Here is a 26723-nt window from a genome sequence, read left to right as displayed (position 1 = left end):
GGAAAAGGGGGGGTGTCTCTGCCAGGGGTTTGTTCCTGCCTCTCGCCCCCCCCCCCCCGGCTGGGCTCTGGGTGTCCGGCAGGGTAAAGAACCCCCAGCACTGCAGCCCCAGCGTGGGGCACCCCCCCATGCTGTGGGGTCTTCAGTCCCTCCTGTGTTCACCCCCCCAATCCCACAGGGTTCTTAACCCCTCCCTGTGTACCCCCACATCCCACGGGGTCTTCAGCCCCCTCCATGCAAAGCCCTCCCCATGCTTGGGCACCCTCCAGATCCACTGGGGGGCTGCAGCATCCCCATGGGGCTGAGGATGGTGGGTCTGGCTGGGTCCCTGGGGTGCATCGTGCCTCAGTTTCCCCACCCATAGCTGGGATGTTGGGGGGGGGGCAACGAGAGACTGCGGGTCTCACCCTGCTTGGAGGATCCTGCACCCCTGAGCCCCCCTCCCACCCCCATGGGACTCCAGTGCTGGCAGTGGGTGGGAGGGCAGGAGCGGTGGTGCTGCAGTGGGGTGCCAGGAAGGGGAGCTGGGGGTTTTGGGGTGTCCTCCAGCAGCAGATCCATGGCTGAAATGCGGCGAGCAGCCCTGGCTCGTCCCCACGGCGCTTGGCTGGAGCCAGCGGCTCTGCTGCCAGGACTTGCCTTTCCCCTCCCCGCGGAAAGGGAAAAAAATCAGGTAAACAAGGCAGGCCTGGCCCGACAGGGCGGCCGGGGGGCACCCCCACGGTGGGCAGGGGGCACCCCACGGCAGCCGGGGGCACCCCCCAGCGCCCCAGCACCGTGGGATGGGACAGAGCTGGGGGGGGGGGGCAGAGCCCCCAGGAGGTGCAGGGTCTGGGGGTGCAGGGGGCAAGAGGGCAGGGAGGCACAGGATCTGGGGGTACAGGGGGGTCCCAGGTGGGTGGAGGTGCAGGATTTAGGGGTGAAGGCACCCCGGGAGGGTGTGTGGACCCAGGGATGCTGCAGGGACCCCAGGAGGGTGCAGGCTTGCAGGGTCTGGGGGTGTAGGGACCCCAGAGGGTGCAGGATCTGGGGGTGCAGGGACCCTGGGAGGGTGCTGGGTCTGGGGGCACAGAGACCTCAGGAGGGTGCAGGGGTGGTGGGCCTGGGGGGTGCAGGGACCCCAGGAGGATGGAGGGTCTGGGGGTGCAGGGACCCTGGGAGGGTGCTGGGTCTGGGGGGTGCAGGGACCCCCAGGGGTTGCAGGGACCCAGAGATCAGGGTGATGGAGCAGCTGGGTGGGGGTGGGGGGTTCCTATGGCCCCCACCTGCAGGGTGGGGCTGCAGAGGCGCTGCCCCCCCCCCCCCAGCCCGCCCCCCCCCCCCCCCGTCTGCGGCCCCATAAATCTCATGTGCTGATGTCTGTGTTCCCCTTGCAGCGCCACGGCCACGGCTCCGCGCCGGAGGGAGGGGAGCGGCAGCACCGGCGGGGGGGGGGGGGGGGGGGGGGGGCTGATGAACCCCACCCCCACCCCAGGGCACGCAGCATGGGGATCCCCCTCCCTTTTCCCACACCTCCATAGCCCCATCGTTGGCTTCCCCAAAACACAGATGGGTGCACATGTGGGGCAGCCCAGCCCCAGCCCCCCCCCCCCCCCCCCCCCCCGCCCCGTGCGCACGCCAGAGGAAGGGGAGGGCAGGGGCAGCACCACCGGGGCGGGGGGGGGGGGGCTGATGGACCCCCCACTCCAGGGCACCCAGCGTGGGGATCCCCCTCCCCTTCCCCACACCACAGCCATGTGGGGCAGCCCCCCCGCCCCCCCCGATGTGCATGCCGTAGGGAGATGAGGGCAGCAGCAACACCGGGGGGGGGGGGGGCTGATGGACCACCCCCACCCCAGGGCACGCAGCATGGGGATCCCCCGCCCCTTTCCCACACCTCCACGTTGGCTTCCCCAAAACACAGCTGGATGCAGATGTGGGGCAGCCCCCCGACCCCACGGCAACGTGTGCGGGAGGGAGGGGAGGGCAGTAGCAGCCCCCCCGGGGGGGGCCTGATGGACACCCCCCCACCGCAGGGCATGCAGCGTGGGGATCCCCCTCCGCTTTCCCACACCTCCACAGCCCCATCGTTGGCTTCCCCAAACCAGCTAGGGGCAGATGTGGGGCAGCCCCCCCCCCCCCCCCGCAGCCCCACGACCCCACGGTGGCCGCCGGCTTTAGGGCAGCGGGTCGGTTGGCATCTGTGGCAGCCCATGTGAGCAGGTGCTCCCCTCCTCCTCCTCCTCCTCTTCTTCCTCCTGCTGTGGGGTGCAGGGAGCCCTCTCCATCGCAGCGAGCTGGCTGCGGGCGTCACGTGGCGCTGGCATGTGAGCCCTGCTCCATTTTTAGCCCCGGCAGCCTCCCCGCGCTGCAGAGCCATGTGCAGGGCGGGTGCCCGGGCGGCACGTGGGCCTGCCGCAGCGGGGACGGGGGGCACCGGCAGCCCCCCCGGGCCGGGCTGCCACAGCCACGCGTGGATAGGAGCATAGGTGGCAGGACGGCCACGCGTGTGCGCGCAGCGGGAAGGCGCTGCAGGCCGGAGGGCTTGGCGTGACACGCGGCGCACGGGGCGGAGGGCTTCCCCTGCTCCCGCACCGGGGGCGGTGGCACTGCCGGTGTGGAGGGGGACCCCACGATGCATAGGGGGGGCTGCTGTGGGGGGGGACCACGCACCCCCGTGCCCCCTCCCCCTCCCCAGAATGCAGCTCTGCAGAAAGCCATGTCCCTACATGGCCCCAGCGTGTCCCCGGCACGTGCCCTGCGTGTCCCCTGTGTGTCCCCAATGCTGCGGCCCCGTGTGCTGCAGGGGGTGTTGTTCAGCGGGCTGGGGGGGGAAATGCTGTGTGGGTGCATGTGTATGCGTGCATACATGTGCATGCTGGAGCTGCAGTATGGGGGTGCACATACGTGTGTGCAGTGGGGGCTGCAGTCCCTCACTGCTGAGGGTGCCTGTGTGTGCATGCATGTACATGTGTGTGCATACATGTGCATATGTGTGTATGCTGGAGCTGCAGTACGGGGGGTCCACATATGTGTGTGCAATGGGGGGCTGCAGTCCCTCACTGCTGGGGGTGCATGTGTGTGCATACATGTGCATATGTGTGCATATGTGTGTATGCTGGAGCTGCAGTACGGGGGGTCCACATATGTGTGTGCAATGGGGGCTGCAGTCCCTCACTGCTGAGGGTGCATGTGTGTGCATGCATGTGCACGCATGTACATGTGTGTGCATACATGTGCATATGTGTGTATGCTGGAGCTGCAGTACAGGGGTCCACATATGTGTGTGCAATGGGGGCTGCAGTCCCTCACTGCTGGGGGTGCATGTGTGTGCATGCATGTGCACGCATGTACATGTGTGTGCATACATGTGCATATGTGTGTATGCTGGAGCTGCAGTACAGGGGTCCACATATGTGTGTGCAACGGGGGCTGCAGTCCCTCACTGCTGGGGGTGCATGTGTGCGATGTGTGTGTTGCATGTGCATGCATGTGCGGGCTGGGGCTGCAGTCTCTGTGGGGTGGTGGTGCGGGGGTGCATGTGTGCACGCGTGTACAGCAGGAACTGTGGGCTCTGCAGGGCTGCGCGTGTGTGCACACCGGGGGGGGGCTGCTCACCCACGGGGGGGTGCGCACACACGGGGGCTGCAGACCCCATGGGATGGGGGGGTGAACACATGGAGGGGGGCTGAGGACCTCGTGGGATGTGGGGGTACACATGGGGGGGCTGCAGGCCCTGTGGGAGGGGGAGTGAGCACAAGGGGGGGCTGAGGACCCCATGGGATGGGGAGTTGCACACGGTGGGAGGGGGTGTGTGTCTGAGGACCCCATGAGGTCAGGGGAGTGCAAATGGGAGGTCTGCAGACCCCATAGGATTTGAGGGGGCTCAAGACCCCGTGGGATGTGGGGGTACACGGGGGGGGGGGGGGGGGCGGGCTGTGAGATTGGGGGGGTTGAACACGGGGGGGACTGAAGACCTCACGGGATGGGGGGGCTGCCCACGGGGGGCTGCTCATCGCCATTGGGGGCATGAGCTCATAGAGGGGCTGGGGACCCTGCGGGATGGGGGGGGGGGCACACCGGGGGGGGGCTGGGGACCCTGCGGGATGGGGGGGGGGGGGGGGGGGACACACGGGGCGGCTGGGGACCCCTGCGGGATGGGGGGGGGCACACGGGGGGGCTGCAGCGCCGCGGGGGCACTGCGGGGCCCGGCTCACGCGGGACCACCCCGCCCCCTTGCTCCTCTCCCCCGGCCCCCGTGGCAGGTGGGTCTGACACCCACCCTCACCCCCCCCGGGGGGGATCCCCCCACGCGGGGCCGGGCCGGGGCCCAGACCCAGACCCAGACCCAGGGCGGGGCCGGGGCCGGGGCCAGGGCCGGGGGGCCGGGCGCGGATCCCGGGCGCGCTCCGGGCGGAGCCGCCGCCCTCGGGAGCCACCGGGCGGCCCGCGCCCCGTTACTGCCGGCCCGGGACCCCCGCCCGCCCCCACCGGGCAGCGCCCCACGCGGGGACTGCCGTGCCCGCGCCTGGAGCCCACCCCACGGCCCCCCACCGGGGCGGCCCCCGCCTCGGAGCCCGGCCCCGCTCCCCCGCCCCCCGCCCCGGGGTCCCGGCCCCCCCCCCGCCCCGGGGCCGCCGGCGGCGCATTGCGCACCGAGCCCGGTTTAAAGGTAACCGGGCCCCGGCCGAGCCCCGCCCTCTGTCCCCCCGCCCCGCGTGGAGCTGTCCCGCGTGGGCGCCGGCCGAGCCCCTCCCCTCCCCCACGCGGGGCAGCCCGTGTCCCGCGTCCCCGTCCCCCCCCCTCCGGGGCGGGGGATGCGCTGCGCTGATGGCGGGCGGGGCCCCCGCCGCCCCCCGGGCCGCGCAGCCGGTGGCGGCCGCCGCTGCGCCGTGTCGGCGGGCGGGTAGCGGGGCGGCGCGGAGCGGCGGGTCCCGGCCATGAGGTCTACCGCCTTCCGGGCCGCCGGGCGCGCCGCGGGGGGGGCGGGAGGAGGAGGAGGAGGAGGAGGAGGAGGGCAGCGCACCGCACCGCCCGCCGCCCCGCCGGCCCCGGAGCCGCCGCCGCCGCCGCTGGGGGCACACAAGGGGCCGCGGCGGCGGGGGTGGCGGCGGCGGCGGAGCAGCAGCAGCAGCAGCGTTGGGCCGGGGCTGGTGCCGCTGGCCGGCGGCAGGCAGGCCGGCGCGGGGGATGCCGGCGCCCGGCCCCCGCTACCAGGCGGTGCTGCCCGGGGCGCGGCGCCGGGGAGGGCGCGGCGGGGCCGGGAGCGGGGCCGGGAGCGGGGGCCCACCGAGCCGGGCCCTCCGCCGCCGCCGCCCGCCGAGGGCAAGTGGAAGAGCGGCCCCGCGGCGCGGCGGGATGGGGGCCGGCGGGGGCTCGCCGGGGCAGGCGGCCTGCCTGCGGCAGATCCTGCTGCTCCAGCTGGACCCTCATCGAGCAGCAGCAGCAGCAGCTGCAGGCCAAGGAGCGGCAGATCGAGGAGCTCAAGGCCGAGCGGGACACGGTACGGCGGGGGGGGGGGCGGGAACGCGGCACCACAGGGGGTTAACACACCCCCCCCGCGCGGTTACCCCCCCTCCCCCCCCGCGGGGTTACCCCCCGCAGCGTTCATGCCCCCCCCCCCAGCACCACCCAGGGGTCCCTCTGGGCTTTGGCCCACCGACAGGTAAGTGCCCCCCTCGTGGCACCCCGGCGGTTAACCGCCCCCGCCGTGGGGCTTGCCCCCCCCCGCGGGGTTACCCCCCTCAAGGTTTCACCCCCCCCCAGGGCTTTGGCCCACTAACAGGTAAGTGTCCCCTCGTGGCACCCCAGGAGTTACCCCCCCCCCAGGGGTAACCCCCCCCACCCCCGTGGCACCCCGGGGGTTAAGCCCCCCCCCCCCCCCCCCCGATAATCCCTCCCCGTGGCACCCCGGGGGTTAAGGCCCCCCCCCCCCCGATAATCCCCTCCCCGTGGCACACCAGGGGTTAACACCCCACCCCAGGGGTTAAGGCTCCCCCCCAGGGGTAACCCCCCACCACCCCCCTGTGGCACCCCAGGGGTTAAGCCGCCCCCCCCCCCCAAGGATAATTCCTCCCTGCGGCACCCCAGGGGTTAACACCCCCCAGGAGTAACCCCACCACCCTCATGGCACCCCAGGAGTTAAGGCTCCCCCCCAGGGGTAACCCCTCACCCCTGTGGCACCCCAGGGGTTAACCCCCCCCCCCGGGGTTAACCCCCCCCCCGGGGTAACCCCCGCGGCACCCCAGGGGTTAACACCCCCCCACCCCCCCTGCAAGGGTGCCCCCCCCCGGGGCACCCGTGTGGTTAACTCCCCTCCCCATAGGGGCACCCCGGGGGTTAATGCCCCCCCCCCCCCCCCTTGGAGGCTAATGCCCCCCCCCAGGGGGTTGGTGCCCCGCCCCCCCCGCCCCCCCAGACAAAGGCCGCCGGGGGGCGGGGTGACCGGCGGGGGCACAAAGGGCCGGGGCGGGGGCGGGCCGGCGGGGGTTAACGGGCCGCCGCCCGTCGCCACGGCAACGGGCCTGCGGGGGGGGCCTTAAAGGGCCCGCGGCGCCTTCCCGCCCCGCCGCGCGGGGGTTAACTTAAAGGGGCCGCGTCCCCGCGGTCACGGGGATGGGTGTGGGTGCGCCTGCCTCACCGCGGGGCCCCCCCCGCTGTTAGCCAACCAACGCGGGGGTGGGAGGCCCCCACAGCCCCCCAGGGCTGCCGGCCTTGCCCCCCTGCCGTGGGGGAGGGCCCTGTGGGGCATGGCCTCGCGGTGTGCTGCCCCACTGCGTGCACCCCACGGCAGGGCTTCACCCCCCGCTGCCGCCAGCCGGTGCCTTGTTTGCATTGCCCCCCCCACGGGTGCCCTGTTTGCATTACCCTATGGATGCTGTGCATTGCCCCCCCACGGGTGCCCTGTTTGCATTGCCCTATGGGTGCTGTGCATTGCCCCCCCCACGGGTGCCCTGTTTGCATTACCCTATGGATGCTGTGCATTGCCCCCCCACGGGTGCCCTGTTTGCATTGCCCTATGGGTGCTGTGCATTGCCCCCCCACGGGTGCCCTGTTTGCATTGCCCTATGGGTGCTGTGCAATGCCCCCCCACGGGTGCCCTGTTTGCATTGCCCTATGGATGCTGTGCATTGCCCCCCCACGGGTGCCCTGTTTGCATTGCCCTATGGATGCTGTGCATTGCCCCCCCACGGGTGCCCTGTTTGCATTACCCTATGGATGCTGTGCATTGTCCCCCCCCGGGTGCCCTGTTTGCATTGCCCTATGGATGCTGTGCATTGCCCCCCCACGGGTGCCCTGTTTGCATTGCCCCCCCCACGGGTGCCCTGTTTGCATTGCCTATGGGTGCTGTGCATTGCCCCCCCACGGGTGCCCTGTTTGCATTGCCCTATGGATGCTGTGCATTGCCCCCCCACGGGTGCCCTGTTTGCATTGCCCTATGGGTGCTGTGCATTGTCCCCCCCCGGGTGCCCTGCCTGCATTGTCCCCCCCCGGGTGCCCTGCCTGCATTGTCCCCCCCCGGGTGCCCCTGCCTGCATTGTCCCCCCCGGGTGCCCTGCCTGCATTGTCCCCCCCGGGTGCCCTGCCTGCGTTGCCCCATGGATGCCGTGCATTGCCCCCCGGGTGCCCTGCCTGCGTTGCCCCCCCGGGTGCCCTGCCTGCGTTGCCCCCCCCCGGGTGCCCTGCCTGCGTTGCCCCCCCCGGGTGCCCTGCCTGCGTTGCCCCATGGATGCCGTGCATTGCCCCCCGGTGCCCTGCCTGCATCGCCCCATGCCCGTGCCCGCATCACCCGCCCTGCCAGGCCATGCGCGCGGGTGCCGCATGCCGCAGGAGCGCGGCGCTCAGCCCCGCTGCAGCGGTGGCAGCTTGCGGTGGCCCTGGTTGTGGAGGGAAGTGCCACCCCACGTGGTGCAGCGGCCGGGGCTGCGCAGCGATGCCGCGTCCTCGCCGCATGTGCCCGGCTGCTCCAACATGGAGGAAGTGCCGTGGCGAGGTTGCCATGGGGCTTCACTGCGGTTCGTCCCCCCGCGGGGGTGATGGCAGAACCCCCGGGGCACTGGGCGGGCAGGGAGGGAGAGCGGGGCTGCTCTCAGCTCCTCTTCCCCAGGCTGGGTCTCCACTGCAGCCACATCCTGGGGGGTGCTGGGACACCACCACCCCCCCCCCCCGGCTGTGCTTTGCTGACCAGACCCCTCTAAATGGCCACAGCTCCTGACTGGCGGGATGGGCGAGGGTCGGGGCCAGGTGGCCGAGGGCTGGTGTCACCAAGGGGGGTGCTTGCCCTCTAATGAAGCCCACAGCTAAGTACAAACTGCTCTCTCCTCCTGGGGCCAGTGGTGCTGCCTGGGCACTCGGGTGGGGGGATGCAGTGGAGGTTGCAACCCCCCCAGATATGTGGGGTTTTGCTGTGGCCTTTGTGCCATGGGGACAGGCAGTGCCAGAGCACCAGTGGCCGTTTTGTGCCATTTGGTCACTCTAGGGTGCTGCCTGCCGGCGTCACTGTTAAACTGCCCAGGGATGCCATGCCCACAGCACCCAGCACTGGTGGTGCTCTGGGGGGGGGGCAGGCATCAGCCATGGCGTTCCCGGTGTGCCGGCTGAGCCTGGGTGGGGGGTGGCTCGGTCACTGTTTAGGGGCTCCTCACGACCGTGCTCGGAACGCTTTGCCCACGGCAGGGCACCGCGGTGGGGTGGCACCGGTCCGCCAAGTCCCCTCCACCTGTACTGGAGTGTTTGCACGAGTGGGCACTGGCTGAAGCGTGGGTGCTGCTCCGGGGTGTTCCTCTGCCACTGAAGGGACCTGCGGGCAGGGCGATGTGCCGGGCGGAGCTGGGGTGCCCGTGGGGTGCGTGCCCGTGGGGTGAGCCCCTCGCCCTGCCTTGCAGCTTCTGGCCCGGATTGAGCGCATGGAAAGGCGAGTGCAGCTGGTGAAGAAGGACAGCGAGCGGAGAAGCACCGCATCTTCCAGGGCTTTGAGGTGGACGAGAAGCCGGAGGTGGAGGTGTGCGAGAAGCTGCCGCTGGAGTGTCCCCAGGACCTGCTGGAGCCCCCCCCGACCCTGCAGCCCAAGCACTTCCCCTATGGCAGGAATGGGAAGGGGCACAAAAGGTAGAGGGTGCTGGGGGGTGCGTGGGTCCTGGGGGAGGGTCTTTCCCCCTCCATTCATGGGGCTGGTGCTACCTCGAGGTGCCAGCTCAGCTCAGTGACCCTCGAGCTGCTCAGAGGGGCTGCCCAGCACCGGCAGCACATCCCATCCATCAGCGGCTGGGGGGAACCTTGGGAAACCCTGGGGGGGGGGGTGTGTCCCCAGAAAGCTGGGGAAGCCCCTTTTGCCTCTGCAGAGCTCGCCTCCAGCCGGCCCTGGTGCAGCAGCCCTGGTTTGGGGGTGCTGGCAGCCCCCCCCCCCCCCCCCCCCCCCCAGCAACCCTGATGTGGGGCGAGGATGCGCGTGCCTGCTCAGCTCCTCTTCCTCCCGCAGGAAGCCCACGTTTGGGAGCACGGAGAGGAAGACGCCCTGTTAAAAAACTGGTGTCCGAGTTCTCGAAAGTGAAGAGTAAAACTCTAAAGCACTCCCCGGGGAAGGAGGAATCGGGCGGCTCCTTGTCCGAAACTGTTTGTAAACGAGAACTGCGGAGCCAAGAGACTCCGAAAAACCCAGGTCGCTCCTGGAGACCCCGCTCCGAGCCTCGGCACCGCCAAAGGGCCCCGGTGCCCACCCCCAAGGAGAAGAGCTTCAGCAGTGAGGCAGACGACCTGCCCTATCTCTCAACCACGGAAATGTACTTGTGCCGCTGGCACCAGCCGCCCCCGTCACCGCTGCCGTTGCGGGAGCCTTCTCCAAAGAAGGAGGAGACTGTGGCAAGTAAGCAATGGAGAGCCCGCCGTGGCACCGGCGGCACCGTGCCAGGTGTTGGGGCAGAGCCGGTGGCCGGAGAGGGGCTCGCCTGCCTCGGGGCGGCCGGGGAACGGGGCTCAGCACCCGCGACCTGACGCTGGCAAAGGGCAGAGTCCCAGTGGCGGTGGGAGAGGTGCAGCTGGTGGTGCCCGCGCTGCCGGGTCCCCTGCCGCGGCGATGGGTAGCGGCTCTGGTACCAGCGATGGGCTCTTCCAAACCGCGTCTCCAGCTCATCCCGCTGCAGCGTGTGCCAGGCTGCCGGAGCTGGGGGCAGCACGCTGCTCCGCTTTAGCCACCGGGTTTGCCGAGCAGCCTGCGTGCCCGTTTGAGCGAGGGGTGAAGCAACGTCCTGTTGGCAGTTGAGAAACGTGGTGGTGGCTTGTGCCAGCGCGGCACACACGGCTGCCCCCAAATCCAGCACCTGTCCTGCCGGCTGCTCCTTCCCGGCTGGTCTTCTGTGGCGTGGTGAGCACCGGTGATGGGGAGCGCTGGGCTGTGCCGGTTGCTGATGCCGGTGGAGGCTGTGCTGGATGGCCGAGCGCTCCGGCACAGGGGAGCTTGGAGCGGCTCAGGTTGGGTGTGCACGCTTGGCTGGGGAGATGGCGACGAGCTCCTGCCCCCCCCGGGCCCCCCGGCAGCTCCCACCACCCTCAGCCAGCGGCATCGCCTCAGCCAGGCTCAGGATGGGGAGTTGGGGGGGCTGAGCCGTGCTCTCTGGCGGGGGGCCGGGCTGGCAAGGGACAGTGGGGCCGTGGTGGTCCCAGCGTGGGGCTAACAGCCTGGCCTCTCACCCCCGCAGTTCCGTCTTGGAGGGACCATGTCGTGGAGCCCCTGAGAGACCCCAACCCCTCGGACCTTCTGGAGGTATGTACGCCGCCGCGGTGGTGGCAGAGCTGGCGGTGCCGCAGACACCTTCCAGGCTGTTCCAGCACTCCCGGCAGAGCAGCTCTTGTGGCGTTGGCTGTGGGGCAGGCGCATCTCATCCCCTCATCCGGCATCACCAGCGCGGCAAAGCCCAGCTGCAGCCGGAGGGCTGGGGTGGGGGTGCAGGAGCAGCACCCCGTGTGCCGTGGGGGTTGTGCCGGGGCTGGGATGTGTTCATCCCTGTCTGTCGTTGCAGAACCTGGATGATAGCGTCTTTTCCAAACGGCACGCCAAGCTGGAGCTGATGAGAAACGAAGGAAAAGGTGGGAGCAAAGAGGGGCGACAGGGGGTGTCCGGCTGGGTGGGCGATGGGCACCTGCTCCTGCTGGGAAGGGCCCCCAGGTGTCACCCAGAGCTGGGGGATGGGACTGGGGTGTGGCTGGGGTGGGCACCAGCAACGCTGCCGGAGGAGGGATGCTCTCATGGCGCAGCCAGCACGGTGGCACCGGCACAGCTCCTGGGGGGGGGTCCAGTGCCGCCCGCTTGCTACCGCGGCATCACCTTCTCCAGGTGGGACATCCAGCGGATCAGGGAACAGAGAATTCTCCAGCGGCTGCAGCTCCGAATGTACAAAAGGAAAGGGATTCAGGAGTCGGAGCCTGAAGTTACCTCATTTTTCCCTGAGCCAGATGACGGTGAGCATCTTCGGTGCCAGGGAGCAGGCAGGGGTGCAGGTGCGGGCAGAGGCATGGGCAGGGTGCAGGCAGGGTCAGGGGTGTGGGCACGGGGTAGGGGTAGGGGCAGGGGTGCAGGCAGGGGTGCTGCCTGCACTGGGTGTAACGCTCTGGTCTCTCCGCAGTGGAAAGCTTGCTCATCACCCCCTACCTGCCTGTCGTCGCCTTTGGCCGGCCCTTACCAAAACTGACCCCACAGTGAGTAACCGGCGGCACCGGAGGGGATGGGACAGGGTGGGCTTCACCGGCGCATTGCGGGAAGGGCGCTGACCCCGGCTGTGCCGCAGGAACTTCGAGCTGCCCTGGCTGGACGAGCGCAGCCGGTGCCGCCTGGAGATGCAGAAGAAGCAGACCGCCGCACCGGACCTGCCGGAAGTAGCAGAGCCACCGGAGCTCAGTCCCGCCACCGGGAGCTCAGTCCCGTCACCGGGAGCTCCGTCCGTCACCGGGCCGTGCCGCCGGCTGCTCCTGCCTTCTGAGCGGGGGGCTTCGCCCCTCCAGCACCCCCGGTTTGTTTCTTTTGGATTCTTACAAACGTGCCCCGGACTTGTGCCCCCCTCACCGCGCCACCAGCCGTACCCTCACCGGCACTGCTCACCTACTGGTTGAGGCTGCCGCGGTCCTGGGGGGGCAGCGGGCAGACCCCCAGACCCATCCTCACTGCGCCACTGCTCTGGACGCTGCCCCTGCCGCCCCCCCCAGCCATGGTTGTGGACATTGGGGCTGGGGGCACCCGATCCTGGTGGGGGGGTGGGGGGGCTGTATCCTGCCGGGGCTCCACCGCCGCTGCTGTTACTTGTTAGTTGGGGGAAAGGGGGAGCAGCAGCTGGTGGTGAGGGGGTGGGGGGCGGCGGTGGCGTGGGGAGGGTCCTCATCGGGTGGGTTTTTCCCCCCTTCCTGAACAGCTGTGAGGGGAGGGGGGGAAGTTTAAATTTTTTTTTTTTTTTTTTTTTTTTTTGGTGAAATAGAAATCCTATACGCACAATTTGGGTTTTTAAATTTTTTTTTTATATATATATATATAATTTAATTGTTTTGAGGTTGCCAAGCGGTGCTGTAAGGAGGGGGGGGTTGCTGGGGGGGGGGCGGGGGGGGGGCTGTGGCTGCTCGGTGCGGTGGTCCTGGTCCCAGGCCCCCAGTCACGACCCTCGCTGCCAGGGCCCCCACGGTGCCAGGTAGGTGGGGAGGGGGCTCTGGGGGGGTAGGGGGGTCCCGTGTGCCCCCCGCTCCCCTTCAGCAGAGATTAAACAGGAAAGCTGCCAGCACAGCCGCTGCTTCCATTTTTAATTTTATTTTCGCCGTCCCTGCGCAGGGCCTGTACTCCCCCTGCCCCCCATGCCCACCCCCTCATTTTATCTACACACACACACACACACACCCCCCCGGCATCCTGGCCGTGTTCTGGCCCTGAGGTTAATGAACGGAAGGAAACTTTTTTGGTGTTTTTTTTTTTTTTTGTTTTTTTTTTAAAGGAAATCTTGTTTTTAAAAAATACGAAAAATAAAGTTATAAACATGTTAGCGGCGGGGGGGGGTGTGTGTCACGTGTGGGCACACCCATGCTGGCTTTTTTTTTTCCCTCTCTTCCCCCCCCTTTTCCCTCCTCCCCTTTCCCTCGTCCCCTTTTTTTCCCTTCCCCCCCCCCTTTTTCCCTCTCTATCCCTTCCCCCTTCTTTTCCCCCCCTTCTTCCCCCCTCCCCCCCCCCCTTTTTTCCCTGCGTGTTGGTATCTCCCTTCCCCTCCCGCGCGCTCATGACGCAATTTCCGCCGCCGTGACGCCACCCGGGCTGTGACGTCGTCAGCGCCGCGCCCGGCGCGCGCCTGCCCCCTGCCGGGGGGGAACGAAACCGCGGGGGGAGGGGGGGGGGGGAGGAGGAGTGTGTCGCTGCCGCAAGGGCTGCCGGGACGGTGGCGGTGCCCGCCGGGAGCCGTAGTCCGTCCCGTGGTGCCCCGCGCCGCCGCCCGCCCCTGCGGCTGCCCAAGATGGCGGACCGGCGGCGGCAGCGCGCCTCGCAGGACAGCGAGGACGACTCGGACTCGGCCGCCTCCGACAGCGCCGACTCGGCCGCCAGCGCCGCCCGCTCCCGCTCGGGCTCCGGCTCGGGCTCGCCCCGGCCGCCGCACCGCCCGCCGCGGGGAGCCGCCGGGGCCCTCAGCGCGGGGCCGCGGGGCCGCGGGGCCGAGAGCGCGGCCGGCGGGGCCGCCAAGAGCGCGCCCGAGTCCGAGTGTGTGAGTGTGGCCGGGGGGGGCCGGGGGGGCGCTGGGGTGCCGAGGGGCCCGCAGCCGGGGCGGTACCGGCACGGGGGGAGCACTGGGGTGCCGGGGGGAGCCTCGGCCGGGGCGGTGGGGTGGCACCGGCACCCGGGGCGGCACTGAGGTGCTGGGGGGGCCTCAGCCGGGAAGGTACCGACACCCGGGGGGGCACTGGGGTGCCGGGGGCCCGCAGCCGGGGTAGCACCGGCACTCGGGCCGGGGGAGCGCCGAGGTACCGTGGGGTCCTCAGCTGGGGCGGTACCGGTACAAGAGGGAGCACTGGGATGCTCGGGGGGCGCCTCAGCCGGGGCGGTGGGGTGACTCCGGCACCCGGGGCGGCACTGGGGTGCCGGGGGGGCCTCAGCCGGAGTGGCACTGGCACTCGGGGGGCTGGGGTACCGTGGGGCCCTCAGCCAGGGTGGTACTGGCACCCAGGGGGGCACTGGGGTGCGGGGGGGGGCTCACCCGGGACAGTACCAGCACCCAGGAGGACACTCGGGTGCCCTTAGCCAGGGTGATGGAGTGACCCGGGCACCCTTGGTGCCGAGGGGGCACTGGGGTGCAGGGGGAGCTGAGTGGGCAGCGGGCTGGGGGCAGCACGCTGGGACCACCCTGTGTTTGGGGGAGCAGGGCTGGGCCCCCCGGCTCCCCAGCACCGGGTAGGGGCCTCCCCTGGCCCCCCTGTGCCCCGGGGGTTGTTCCCCACAGCAGGGGCCAGGCGGGTGGGTTTGCTGCCCCATCCCGCCTCTGCCGCTCGCTATCATCTCTGACCAGCTGCCTTGTATGCCAGGGCATTAGAAACCTTTGATGGGGAGCTGGTGGTGCTGCTGTCTCCCACCCCCGCAGGGTAACTGCTCTCCTCCCGCACTTTGCAGCTGGGTGCGATTTTCCTCTGTCACAGATTTATAGTGCCAGTTATTTCAAGTTCCTCCTGAATCGCAGCGTATTTCTGCTTGGTTGTTTTGGCGTTTGGGCTTATCTCGTTAACGCGTTGGCTGGTTTTGGTTTTGATCTGAGGTTGTTTTTCCTGGACAGTACGATCAGTCTGTTCTTTTGCTAGAAACTTTTCCTGATATGAGCTGTTCTGCTTCATCCAGCATCTTCCCTGGGGCACAAGGTTTCGTTTCTGTTGCCGGAGTCTCTAGCAGATGCCTGCCTGAGCTCGGTCCTGCTTGGCATCTGTTCGTTATTCCTGGGCTCCTGCTTTAAGTAATCCTCTTGTCCTTTCCCCAGTTAGCTGTCTGGCCCTCCCTTATCGAGGGAGAGGAGCCTGGCTTCTCTGGTGATGTTGCTCTTTTCCCGCTGAAGACCCCAACAGTTAACGCAGTTTGGGCTTTTCCTTCTCGAGCTGTGTTCCCCCAGCGCAGCTTGCTCTGGAAGGATCTTAGATAAAGGTACTGGGAGCCCTGATTTTGTTGCTTCTTTCATGGTCACTGAAGTTGAACTTCCAAGGGCAGACATGATAGGGCTGGGGCCAAACCTTGTTGTAATTGTGTCTGGGATCGTAGGATGCTGTGGACACCTGGCTGCTGACCTTCCCTCTGCTAACGCGCCTTTCTCCCCCTCTCTCCCCAGGAAAGCGAGGATGGCATCGAAGGAGATGGTGAGTACTGACTCCCTGGCATTGCAGGCACTGCTGGCATGCAAAATGTAAAAACCGAACCGATGCCTTTTCCCATAGTTCCGTGGTTCTTGTCATCCCAAATATTAACTTGTAATAGTAGGCAGATGCGGGGTGCAGGGACAGCGCACCCCAAGATCGCCCTTGCTTCCTCCTGTGTGAGCTGGTGGTGGGTGGTGTTCATCAGCGACACTTTGGCACTGGCCTCTGACTTCCCCTCGGAGGGGCTCTTCGCTGTGCCTGCGCCAGCTGTCGCCCGCAGCAGGGCCTGTTACGCTCGGGGGGAAGCTGTGTTTCTCCTTCTGCCCTGACACCAAACTCCTTTTTCTCCCCTGCAGCTGTACTGTCCGATTACGAAAGCGCAGAGGACTCGGAGGTAAGAGGAGTCTCTGTCCTGGTGTTTAAAGTGTTCTGCCGAGCGACTGCATCTCGCATAATTTTAGCACAAAACCCAGTTTGTGTCCTTCGTTCTCTTACGCTGACCCTGCTGGCAGCCATCACCTTTGTCTCAAGATACCAGCTTGTGTGCTCCGTGCCAGCCGCGCAGAAACTCGGAGCAAGCCGTGCTGCAGTGTAGTCATCGCCACTGCGGAGGGAAACGGTCTCCCCACCGTCTGAGCCCCTCACCAGGCGATTTTCTGGCATTCAGTCCACGGTGCTGGGCCCAGCCCTGGGGAGAAGCCGCGTGTGCTGCTGGGGGGTGGACGTAGGGCCAGTATATGTGTGGGAGTGGGAATCAGACATTGGATACTGGGAGCAGGGTTTGCCCTGGTCTGGAAGGGTGTGGAAGGAAGTGTAGGGTGCTTGTTGTGTTTTGATTCGTTGAAATTAAAAAATGAACTGCTGGGTTGGAGGTATCCCAGGCAGCACCCCTGCCTTCTGCATACAGCTGCTGGAGGGGTAACGCGCCCCGTGAGTGCTGGCAACTCTGTGCTGCGTGTGTGCTGAGGAAATCCCACCTTGCATGTACCGAGACCCCCTGCCTGTGCATGGGAGGCAGCCTGGGCAGCAGCCTGTGGCTGTAGGTTTCCCTGGATGTTTGGTTCAGAACTGTAAATTCAACATTTCCAGGCAGTTTAGAAAAGTTCTGGTTGGTAATGATTACAGTGAAGGTTTTCTGGTGAAAACCCTTCTCTTGAGGTGTTTGTTCTGGGGATGTTGAGTGGGGCAGCAGTTAGAGAAAACGCAAAACAACCAAGCAACTGAAATCAAAGCTCATAAGGGCTGTTAGTTTGTGGATTAATCTCTGCCATTAGTGAGGAAGGAGCGTGGCAGGCTGTAGAGGCAGCACATGCAGGGTAAGGGCAGCTCTTCACACCTAAAAACCTGCGCGGAGGCTGCCCGGTGTTTCCACACACGGAGAAGCAGAGCAGCGCTGGTGCACGCTGGGCTGTTGGAGCAGCGAGGGTATTGCATCACTGACATGCCAAGATGACTCTGTTCCTGTGCCTAAAAATAATGCCACGTCTGGGTTTCCCCAACGTAAACAAAAGGAGCAGTTGATGTGCAAATACACTGTGTTGAAAGAGAAAAATAGAGCAGTCTTTTTGTTAATCACACAGAGCTATTTTTAGTGTCAGTTCCAGCCTAAGCAATGCTTGCAGGCTCCTGGAGGGTGAAACGAGGTCACGCTCCTGTGAGCAGAGTGCTCCGAGTGAGTCAGCTGAGTAACTCCAGGGAATTTGGAAACACGGCGCTGGCTGGATCCAGGCTCTCAGCGTGGGAAGGAAGGGACGCACGCTCTGAGGGCCCTTGTTCGCTGGTCTCCCCAGCTCGCGCGAGCCCTTTGCTTTCAGGGCGGTGAGAGGTTCTGGCTTTGTGGGGGAGCTGGTCCCAGCTCTGTTCTGGAAAGCCTGACTGTTGGATCTGATGGAGTCGTAGGGGAGAGGTGTTGGGTTTAGTCTTTGTTTTTTCCGTAGAAATACAGGGGTAGGAAGGACCTTGAGAGCTAATTCTCTGCTTTGAAAGAGTCAGGTCTTCAACAACTGGAAAAGGGACTGGAACAGTCGGACTCGATGATCTTAAAGATCTTCTGCAACCTAAACAATAATTCGGTGGTTCTATGATTCTAGGGATCTAACTCCAGGTCGGGGGAGTTGTGTGGGGAAACTCCTGGGGGACCTGTTGCTAAAGGTTCATGTTTGAGTAACCGGGGCTCTTTCAGGCAGAGGAAGAGGATTACAGTGAGGAAGAAAGTGCCAAAGTGGAACTGAAGCAGGATAGTAATGATTCTTGTGAGTCAGCAGCAAAAGCGGAGAAAGGGGATGACAAACCTGACTCCAAAGGTGCTGTAACTGGTGAGAGGCAAAGTGGGGACGGGCAGGTAGGTGTTAAACATGCGTTCTCTGGGCCGTGGGGGGCTTCTGGCAGAGAGACTGCTGCAGTGGTAAGAGCTGTCTGGTTTTGACAGGAGAGCACCGAACCTGTGGAGAATAAAGTTGGAAAAAAAGTTCCCAAGCATCTGGATGACGATGAGGATCGGAAGAACCCGGCTTACATCCCCCGCAAAGGGCTCTTCTTTGAGCATGACCTCCGAGGGCAGACGCAGGAGGAGGAGGTCAGGTATGTGAGCATCCCCCACGTGCCTGCCTCTTTCTGGGCGGGTGAGGCCAGTTCCCAGGCCAGTGTTTGGCAGCGCTGCTCTTTGCTTGGGTTGTGAAGCGCTGGCAAGGTCTGTGCTTTGGTTGCCTGCTTGCAATGTCCTGCCAGGACATTTTAGCTCTTTGTTTGGAAGGGAGAGGCTGAGGGTGGTGCAAGAAAATCCACAAGGAAAGCTTCTTGCCAGTGAGTGGTGACCCTTCATGCTGCTTTTCAGAAATAGCAATGGGTAGGCCAGCAGCTGCTGGGCAGGAGGAGTGGGAGGAAGAAGAAACACTGTCTCTTGTGCACACCCAGCCCTAGAAATGCTCAGGCTCTGTGTGTGGGACTGGTTGATGCTGCCGCGTCTCCTTGGCTTTCCAACAACTTTTTGGTCTTCCCTGTGTAACTGTTCCAGGCCGAAGGGTCGTCAGCGGAAGCTGTGGAAGGACGAGGGTCGCTGGGAGCACGACAAATTCCGGGAGGATGAGCAGGCTCCCAAGACCAGGCAGGAGCTGATCGCGCTTTATGGCTACGACATCAGGTCAGCTCACAACCCCGATGACATCAAGCCCAGGAGGATGCGCAAACCAAGGTGAGCAGCAAAGTCAGACTAGAGCCTGGCTTGTCCCAGCGGGAGACGGGTCTGAAGCCCCAGCGAGGGAAAGCCTCTTGTTGTTGGCTTTGGCTCTGGGGTGGGACCCTGGTCCTGGGTTTTCTAGACGCTGCGTCCCAGAGAGGGCTTCCCTCGCACAGCGGTAGCTCTCACCCAGGGATTTCTTTCCGGTCATCGGTACTGTTTTTCTCCCTCAGGTTTGGGAGTTCTCCTCAACGAGACCCAAACTGGTCCAACGAGAGGCCAAATAAGCCCCCAAGGCACCAAGGTGCAGACAGCACTTCAGCTCCCCCACGAACCTTCACAAACAGGAGCTCTGCAGGTACGGGGAGGATGCCCCCACCTAGGAACTACCCACGAATGGGGGGCTACAAAGAGACCCGTCCAAGCTACCGAGCTTCGGAAGCAAGCGTACAGCATCTGTCTCGAAACGGCGAACAAGCCAAACAGGAGAGCAACTATCGAGCGAAGCGTGCAGAGCAAACCCCACCGAGAGACAAGTCACCCGAGGTGGAAGCAGCTCATGTCCACAGCAGCCCTGTGAAGGAGGAGGTCGCTTTGGAAAACCAAGCCACGGCTGCTGATGCTGCACAGCCACCACCAGACAGACCAATTGAAAAGAAGTCTTATTCCCGGGCAAGAAGGACCAGAATCAAAGCTGGGGATGCAGGGAAGCTGGCAGATGAAGTTCCTGCTTCGGAAGGGCTGACTCCTGTGCCTCCAAAACCCGTGCAAGCCGAGACGTCCCCCCCACCAGCAAAGAGCAGTAACTGGGAGTCGCCGGTAGAATCCAGCTTGGATGGACTGGAGCAAGAGATGACCCAAATGAATCTCACTGAGCAGAACTGGACTCCGGGGCAGTCTCAGTTCCTGCAGCCCCGGGAGCTGAGGGGTAAGTAGGTGCAACCTGTTGGTTTTCCACTGCAGCCCCAGCCAAATGCGGTTCGTGTGGTCGCTCAGAGCTGAATCGGCTCTGCCTTAGTCCAGACTCAGGGTGGATAACGTGATGGCGATGCACGCTGCTGAGAAAGTGCGGTGGAGATAGTGAGAGGGGACAAAACGGAAAAGGAAAAAAAGAGGAAATTAAGCATTCTGGTATAGGCTGATGGAATTAGGGCTGGGGAGGACATGAGTAGATCCTTTCCCTCTTCCTGCCCTGTTTTGTGTTGAGATCGGGGAAGCTTCAGTGAAGCTGAAGGCTTGTGCATGGGACAGGCAACAGGGACTTTGTCCAGTGTGAATCATGGTGAGACTGGCTGCTGCAGCAGGAGCCAGAGTTCGGGAGATAAGGAGCGTTGTGCTCATCTGGCAGGTAAGGGTCGTGAGCAGTCGGGCTCCTGTAACATCCTGCTAGGAGCAGGAAGGAACATTCCTCTTGTTTATCAGCTTATTCCATAGCACTGAGACTTGGTTGCCGTTAGCTGAGGCCTGAGTGGGACTGGCAAATTCATTTTTACCTGGTGGGAGGAAGCTGCTCAGTTTGCCGCAGCAGGCAGGCTGGCTGAGGGCGGCATGTGTGGCAGAGTTACCCCCCTGCGAGCTCGGGACTGAATTCTAGTTGAGCATCCATGCGAGAGGTCGTTCAGGTATAATTATCTCTTTGCAGAATTAAGAGCCTTTTCTGGGGGAGCGTTAAGAGTTCATCCCGAGGGAAATAAAACTGGAGCAAGGAGAAGAAAGCAACTCGCTGCTTTCATAAGCATCTCTTGAGGTTTAGGTCGTGAAACCACAAGTCATCTTGTACTGATGTGACTGGTAAAATCTTTGTGCAAACAGGCCCTTGGTCTTGACTGCGGATGCAAGTAGACAGGCTTTAAACATCCCAGTAGACTTGAGAGTTCAAAAGTGCTGTGATTTGCAGCTGAGATTATGTACTTTTTTTTTTTTTTTTTTTAATCCTACAAAATACAGCATCCTAACAAATTTACCGTGAGACAGCTCTAGACTGCAGGTAGGAGAGCACTTTCCGTCTGTAAGCAGGGTGCGTTACTTTACTGTCCCCTTGTTTCTTCCTAGCAGAGAAGGCAGGAGTTAATTTTGGGAAACATTTGGGTAGGTGAGCCAGCCATTGGGTCATTCTGTATGTCTGTGTCTATATGTGCAATATCATTGATCCGTGGGCACTTTCAGCATTTGTTTTGTCCCCTCCTGCTTCCCTGGAAGCGGCTGTGATGAGTTTGGCACTGTGGTTTTAAATATGCGCCGTAACTTTGCTGTTCAAGTTAAAAGGAGCCTGTGATAAAAGTGGTTACGCCCTGGAGAGGGTTTAAACTGCAGCTCACCCAGTCCCACGTGGATCCTTGTTTCTACTCTGAAGAAATCCTTGTGCCAGCGGGAAGAGAGCTTAGATCAGAACTTGGATTTCCAGCTGAAAATTTTATTTTTTTATTTATTATTTTTTTCCCAGCAAGATTTAAAAGGTGTTGAGCAGTGTGGATGATTGCACGGTGACACCACAGCTTCTAATTTGCACTGAAAGATTTAAAATTGTAACCCAAGAGATAAAGTTAGGTTTCTTGTCATGAAAGCAAGAGCTGTGCCTTTTGTAGTACAATAACGTCCCCGGGCTGCCAGCGCTCGTAGGGCCAGCGACAGGCGCCTCGGCGGGTGAGGTGGCCCTTTACTGGGAGCAAATGCAAACCATAATAACCAGTTTGTTTCTTCCTCAGGTATTCCTAACCATATGCACGTTGGAACTGGGCCACCGCCTCAGTTTAACAGGATGGAGGAAATGGTAAAGCATGTTGCGCGGTGTGTGACTCTTGCTTTTAGAAGCGCGGAAGCCCGGCGTTTATTTGTTTCTGGCTTGTAGTAATTAGAGGCTGCCTGTGACACCTCAGCCTTTCCCTTTTGTTGGGTGTTTGTCGTTTTTGCTGCGTGACCCAGATAGAGGTTTGCAGGGGCTGGTGGGGCCGTGGGTTCGTGCTCCCTCAAGCTCCTGCCCTACACACTGACCCTGGCTGATGCCTTTGGACTCTTTTCAGGCGGTGCAGGGGGGGCGCGTGAAACGCTACTCATCGCAGCGGCAGAGACCGCCAGTGCCGGAGCCTGCCCCCCCCATGCACATCAGCATCATGGAAGGGCACTACTATGACCCACGTGAGTGTTTCCCTCTTGCTCCTGAGGCTCCGTGTGTGCTCAGACCTGAGCAGCTGCAGCAGGAATCTCCCTGCTCCTGTTAGGGTCGGGAAGGTCGGGGGCTTTGTTTTCCCTTCCCTTTGTAAATAACGTTGCTGCCTCATCTCGTACGGTAGCGGAAAGGCTGCTCTGAGCCTCCCTGGTTGGTGTTTAAACCCACAGAAATATAATCGGTGTTACCACCTCCCCTCCCTGTGCCAGGGCTCTCTAGGACACTGCTTTTCTTCAGGAAAGCTGGGATTTAAAATTAACTTGGAAATCAGAGCAATGTCTTTGACAATAGAGACCGGGGAGAATTACAGAACAGGGCTGAGGATGGAGTAGGAATTTACTCCAGCATTTAAAGTGTTGGAGAAGAAATTCCCCCAGTTATTCTCCTGTTTTGTAAAGGGAGTAGGAGGCTTTTTCTGTTGGGAGCATGCAGCATCTGCGAGCCTGGTAGACTGCGTGTGCCGATGGGAATGTCGCTTGCAGCACTGCGTTCAAGTCTTGTCGCTGGCTGGGGTGTGCGTGTGACTTGCTGCAGTAGAATCAAATTCGGTGGAGCTTTTCCTTACCAACTGTTGTGTGTTGCAGTGCAATTCCAGGGACCAATCTACACCCACAGTGAGAACCCAGCCCCGCTGCCGCCCCAAGGGATGATCGTACAGCCAGAAATGCACCTCCCTCATCCAGGTGAGGAACTGGCTCCCCAGCAGGGCACGGGGCAGCTGGTACCGATGTTATGGTTGTGCCTGGGGTAGGGGGAGGCTTGGTCTGTGCTGAGGAGTGGGTAACGCTGGTTTCACGCAGCCTCTCTCGCTGGGGGAATCCATTTTCCCTGTTTCTACAACATGGAAGAGACCTGCTTCCCTCGTGCAGTGGGGTTGAATCAATATAAATGTTAAGGAAAGAAAAATAGGCGTTTCTGGCTCTCGCAGCTGGTGCAGGACTGAGGTGAGCCGAATGTTTGGGCAGCCCCTGGCTGGCTGCCTGCAGGTCCTGCGCAGATCCTCCTGGCTGAGCCTCTTCCCCTTCGGTGGGGCCCTTTGCTCTGCCCGCCGTTGTGCCAGGCTGGTTCTTCAGTCCCTGCTGCTTGTAGTTCAGAAGAAGAAAGCAGAAACAAGAGCTGTTGAATTGGCATGTTCCCTATCTTGACCACAAGAACTGTTTCCTGGAGCGGGGGTGCCGACCCGGGGCTGTGTCTGGTTCCAGTGAGCTGGAACCCTGGTGCTGGGGAGCGAGCCGTGCTCCGCTCCGCTGAGAAGCGTTTCCCTTTTTTCCTCCCCAGCCCAGGAGCTGAGGTCTCATGGCTGCAGGAAAAGCCTTTGAACAAAGGGCTTCTCCTTCCCTCTGCAGCAGGGAAGGTGCAGCATGTCACATTCAGCTTTTTTTCTTTTTTTTTTTTTTTTTTCTGTCACTTCCCAGGTTTACATCCCCACCAGACGCCAGCCCCCATGGCAAACCCTGGGCTGTACCCTCCGCCAGTCTCCATGCCCCCGGGCCAGCCCCCGCCGCAGCAGCTGCTTGCACCAACTTACTTCTCCCCTCCTGGAGTCATGAATTTTGGGAATCCTGGCTACCCCTACCCCCCAGGAGCACTGCCCCCTCCGCCCCCTCCTCATCTCTATTCCAACACGCAGGTAAGCCAGCTGCGCTGTGCCTCTCCTTCCTGAGCGGGAGCCATCAAGAGCAGATGGGATCCTGTGGAGTGTGGGGATATTCTCAGAGGCTTCCTGGGAGAGGATGTGGAGCAGCTGGGCTGCTCCGTGGTGGGAGGTTGTTTACTGTCATCCCTATCTCTGCTTGGAGCGGGGAACTGGAAAGGACTGCTCCTGTGGCTGCTGTGCAGCTACCCCGAATTTAGGGTCTAAATACCCGGGTGGGCGGATCTCAGAATCGAGGTGTTGCCCTACAGAGCAGGGAAGTGGCCCACCGGGAGCCTGTCAACAGTTGCATCCCCTCCGGGTCCATGCTAAGCCAAGGACACCTTGAAAATTGTTTTGGAAGCCCTTTTTGTTAGGGAGGGAGGCTGGAAACTGGCTGGTGCTGTTCTTTGGCACCAGCCAAAGGGACCAGCGTGGGGCTGGCTTTTCCTGCTCGACGTCCGTGTCCGCAGCGAGGAGGCAGATCTCCGTGGGCAGCGTGATGACGAGTCCGCCCAGGGCTGCCGTGCCAGCAGCACACGGCTGACACGCAGTGGCAAGCCCGCGAGATGCATCTCCCCGAGCCCTACAACCTCTCTGACCTTCCCTGCTGCCCTGGGCTGATCCCAGCTGCATTGGCAGGGATTCAAGCCCGCTTTGGGGGCAGGTCCCCAACCCCCGGGCAGCTGGAGGGGATCTGGGTGTGAAGGGAGCTGTTACCTGCCTCGTTGGCACGGAAGAACGGTCGCTGCTGCTGTTGCAAAGCGCAGACGTTATCTAGCAGTTGGGAAACTCCACGGGGTGAAGGAAACCCATCTGCCACAGACGTCGGTCCGGCACGGCTGCGGGTTGCTGCAGCCTGAACCTGCCCACCCTGCCGAGAGCAGGGGCGCCCTGGTAAGGGGCAGGGGTAGGCGAGGGTCCTTGGGGAGCTGTAAGTGCTGCTGTGGGTTGGAAAGGACCTTAAAGACCACCCAGTTCCACCCCCCTGCCATGGGCAGGGACACCTTCCACTCACCCGGGTTGCTCCAAGCCCTGTCCAACCTGGCCTTGAACACTGCCAGGGATGGGGCACCCACAGCTTCTCTGGGCAGCCTGTTCCAATGCCTCACCACCCTCATAGATAAGGATTTCTTCCTAATATTGCATCTGAATCTCCTCTCTTTCAGTTTAAAGCCTTTCCCCCTTGTCCTGTCACTACAGACCCTGGTAAAAATTCTGTCCCCATCTTTCTCATAAGCATCTTTTTGAGTATTTGAGTATTCTCCAGTTAAGAGAATAGAGGTCTCCCTGGAGTCTTCTCCTCTCCAGGCTGAGAAACCTCAACTCTCTCAGCCTGTCCTCACAGGAGAGGTGCTCCAGCCCTTGGAGCATCTTCATGGCCTCCCCTGGACTGGTTCTGTGGTCCGTGTCCCTTTTATGCTGGGGGCTCCAGAGCCCCCGACACAGCCAGCCCCCTGCAGCGCAGAGCACTGACCCTTCTGCTCTCTGGGGAATGCAGGCCCAGTCCCAGGTGTACGGAGGGGTCACGTACTACAACACTGTCCAGCAGCAAGTGCAGCCCAAGCCTTCGCCACCTCGAAGGACATCCCAGCCTGTGACTATCAAGCCACCACCTCCTGAGGTACCGTCCCCCTCGGCCTGAGTCTGTGCGTGCGTGATGCTGTGCTACTGGCGTGTGCGTGATGCTGCAGTCTCCCTCTCCCATCCCAAAAATACAATGTTCCAAGGAAATCTTAAACTGTCTTAATCTTTGACATGTCCCAAACCTCAGCTTCTCGTTACAGGTGGTAAGCAGGGTTCCAGTTAATTTGAGTTTCTAAATGCTTTAAAACTAAACCCACGTAAAAAGTAAGTCTAAAGTTGACTCTTGCTTTTTAAATTCTTATTATTTGCTCAGGGTAGAAAACGGAACACTTTAGAGAGAGAAAGATCGAGTCCTAAGCTAGGAGGCGGTGACTTCTCTGGAAGAATAGATGTCGAGACCTTAGTAGATAATTCAGGCAGCAGACTTCAAGGCTTTCCAGAGATGAGAGCCGTTTTTTCTGCGCTGGGAACGGTTTCCTCACTCCAGTGCTGTGAGCTGTGCGGTGTGTGTGCGCGCGCCAGAGTGCCACGTGTGTGTTTGGTTTCCTTTTCAATGCTTTGCTTAGCATGTGGGAGCTGAGCGAGCCTGAATCCCAGCAAGCCCAGACCCGGGCAGGCATGTACCGGTTGTTTCCCGTACGCAGGGAAGGCGGCGTGCGGCACGGTGGAGGGCTGGGAAGCGTGCAGCGTTTGTAAATTCACTGCGAGATTGTCTGTTCGAGGTGCCCTTTGAAAGGCCTCGCGATGGGAAAATGTTTCACCAGGAGGAGGGTTTGGCTGAAGGGAGCTGGTTGTGCCTGGAGTGGCACAACTGGGAGGAAGCTGGAGGCGGGGGGCGGGGGTGGTTGTATTTTGGCACCCAGGTAGGATGTTTTGGCATTGGAGGATGTTTGCTCGCAGGACCCTGGTGATGGTGCTGCAGCCCCCGTGCTGGTGTTTGTGGTGGGGCAGCCTAACCCCCTGCTTCTCTTCCCTCTTCCCCACCAGGACAGCAAAGGTGAAAAATCAAAGGAGAGGAGCAACACGTAGGGATGCGGCTGTGGGAAATCCCAGCGCCAGACTCGGCACCTCGGCGAGGAGGAAGCTCCTTCTCGGGAAAGGCTCCTTCCCTGTGTGTAGGTGAGGCAGCGGGATGAAATCAGCTGCACCAGCTTGTGCTCAGGGCCAGGCACCTTCCTTCCCTTTCTGGTTTTACCGGTGCCCTCCCGAAAAATCATCTCGCTGCTGCTGATCTGCCCTCCTTCCCTCTCCCTCACTGGGGCACAGAGTTCACCGAAGAATCAACCCTCAGCATCGGTCCTTGGCCGCAAGTCCTCGCGACTTCTTTTACTAAACGTCTGCCCTTTTCCCTCTCTAGGATGTTAAACTCAACTGGCTTGATTGTGTTCTCTGTTTTTATTTAAGAAATGAACCAGCCCCTTCAGTAAAGCTGATTTGTTTCTTTTGGGTATTTTGAATTTGTTTGTCTGGGCTAACTGGAACGTAACATCCCCTGCCCCCTGTGGAGACAGCTGATAAGTTAATTCTTCCTTTCCATTTTTTTTTTAAATTAGCAAGTTTATTTCTGCTGTTGTTTAAGGATAGGAAGGGCAGCTGAGCGATAGGAGCCTGTCAGGAAAGCGCTGCCTGCACGGGCACCACTTGATTTAGATGCTCCTCCCGTTTCTTTTTCCCAACAAGCCCTGTTGGTACCTTGTGTCGTTGGCTGTCTCTGTCCATGTGTGTGCAAGCTCCCAACCCGCATCAGACGGGAATCCAGGTGCACGAGCACGGGGCAGCCCCCTCCCCGCTGCCACAAGCACACCGTGCCGAGCAGGGGGAGATTTCCACCGGCC

The 26723-nt window shown here is 62.6% G+C and overlaps 3 protein-coding genes across 6 annotated transcripts in view; all 3 read left to right on the top strand.

The window, feature by feature from the left end:
- Window positions 1-5527, top strand: part of LOC130160325 (mucin-5AC-like) — a 13828-nt gene extending 8301 nt beyond the window's left edge. Inside the window, exon 4 of the mRNA XM_056362734.1 lies at window positions 5401-5527. Within this exon, the coding sequence (XP_056218709.1) occupies window positions 5401-5527 (127 nt within the window). The remainder of the gene's footprint in view (window positions 1-5400) is intronic.
- A 3337-nt stretch (window positions 5528-8864) lies between these two features.
- On the top strand, window positions 8865-12737 carry MSL1 (MSL complex subunit 1). Its single transcript, XM_056362526.1, is given in 13 exon segments — window positions 8865-8922; window positions 8925-9087; window positions 9458-9491; window positions 9493-9625; window positions 9628-9695; window positions 9697-9841; window positions 10674-10738; window positions 10995-11037; window positions 11040-11061; window positions 11309-11433; window positions 11598-11670; window positions 11760-11826; window positions 11828-12737. Coding segments are annotated over 13 exon segments (999 nt in total). The 5' UTR covers window positions 8865-8885; the 3' UTR covers window positions 11852-12737.
- A 686-nt stretch (window positions 12738-13423) lies between these two features.
- Window positions 13424-26338, top strand: CASC3 (CASC3 exon junction complex subunit). Of its 4 annotated transcripts, none has more exons than XM_056362416.1 (14): window positions 13424-13700; window positions 15300-15327; window positions 15684-15721; window positions 17510-17668; window positions 17756-17907; window positions 18341-18517; window positions 18736-19430; window positions 21208-21272; window positions 21523-21637; window positions 22253-22351; window positions 23084-23298; window positions 24803-24925; window positions 25089-25152; window positions 25876-26338. In XM_056362416.1, the coding sequence occupies exons 1-13, from the start codon at window positions 13455-13457 to the stop codon at window positions 25122-25124; spliced, it is 2148 nt and encodes a 715-aa protein (XP_056218391.1). In that variant the 5' UTR covers window positions 13424-13454; the 3' UTR covers window positions 25125-25152; window positions 25876-26338. The 4 variants fall into 4 exon arrangements, with proteins under 4 accessions (XP_056218391.1, XP_056218389.1, XP_056218388.1 ...); XM_056362414.1 differs by having other exon boundaries at window positions 25076-25152; XM_056362413.1 differs by lacking the exon at window positions 25089-25152.
- Window positions 26339-26723: the final 385 nt, after the last annotated feature.

Source organism: Falco biarmicus, chromosome 17, assembly GCF_023638135.1.
Source record: "Falco biarmicus isolate bFalBia1 chromosome 17, bFalBia1.pri, whole genome shotgun sequence".
Taxonomy (NCBI): domain Eukaryota; kingdom Metazoa; phylum Chordata; class Aves; order Falconiformes; family Falconidae; genus Falco; species Falco biarmicus.
This window is presented reverse-complemented; position numbering and strand designations above follow the sequence as displayed.

What these genes read in the sequence shown, in the direction of transcription:
- CASC3 (XM_056362413.1), top strand. Translation starts at nt 13,455, where the DNA reads ATGGCGGACCGGCGGCGGCAGCGCGCCTCGCAGGACAGCGAGGACGAC. An exon ending in AAAGCGCAGAGGACTCGGAG is followed by an intron (nt 15,722 to 17,509) that starts GTAAGAGGAGTC and finishes GGGCTCTTTCAG; the next exon opens with GCAGAGGAAGAGGATTACAG. An exon ending in AATGCACCTCCCTCATCCAG is followed by an intron (nt 22,352 to 23,083) that starts GTGAGGAACTGG and finishes GTCACTTCCCAG; the next exon opens with GTTTACATCCCCACCAGACG.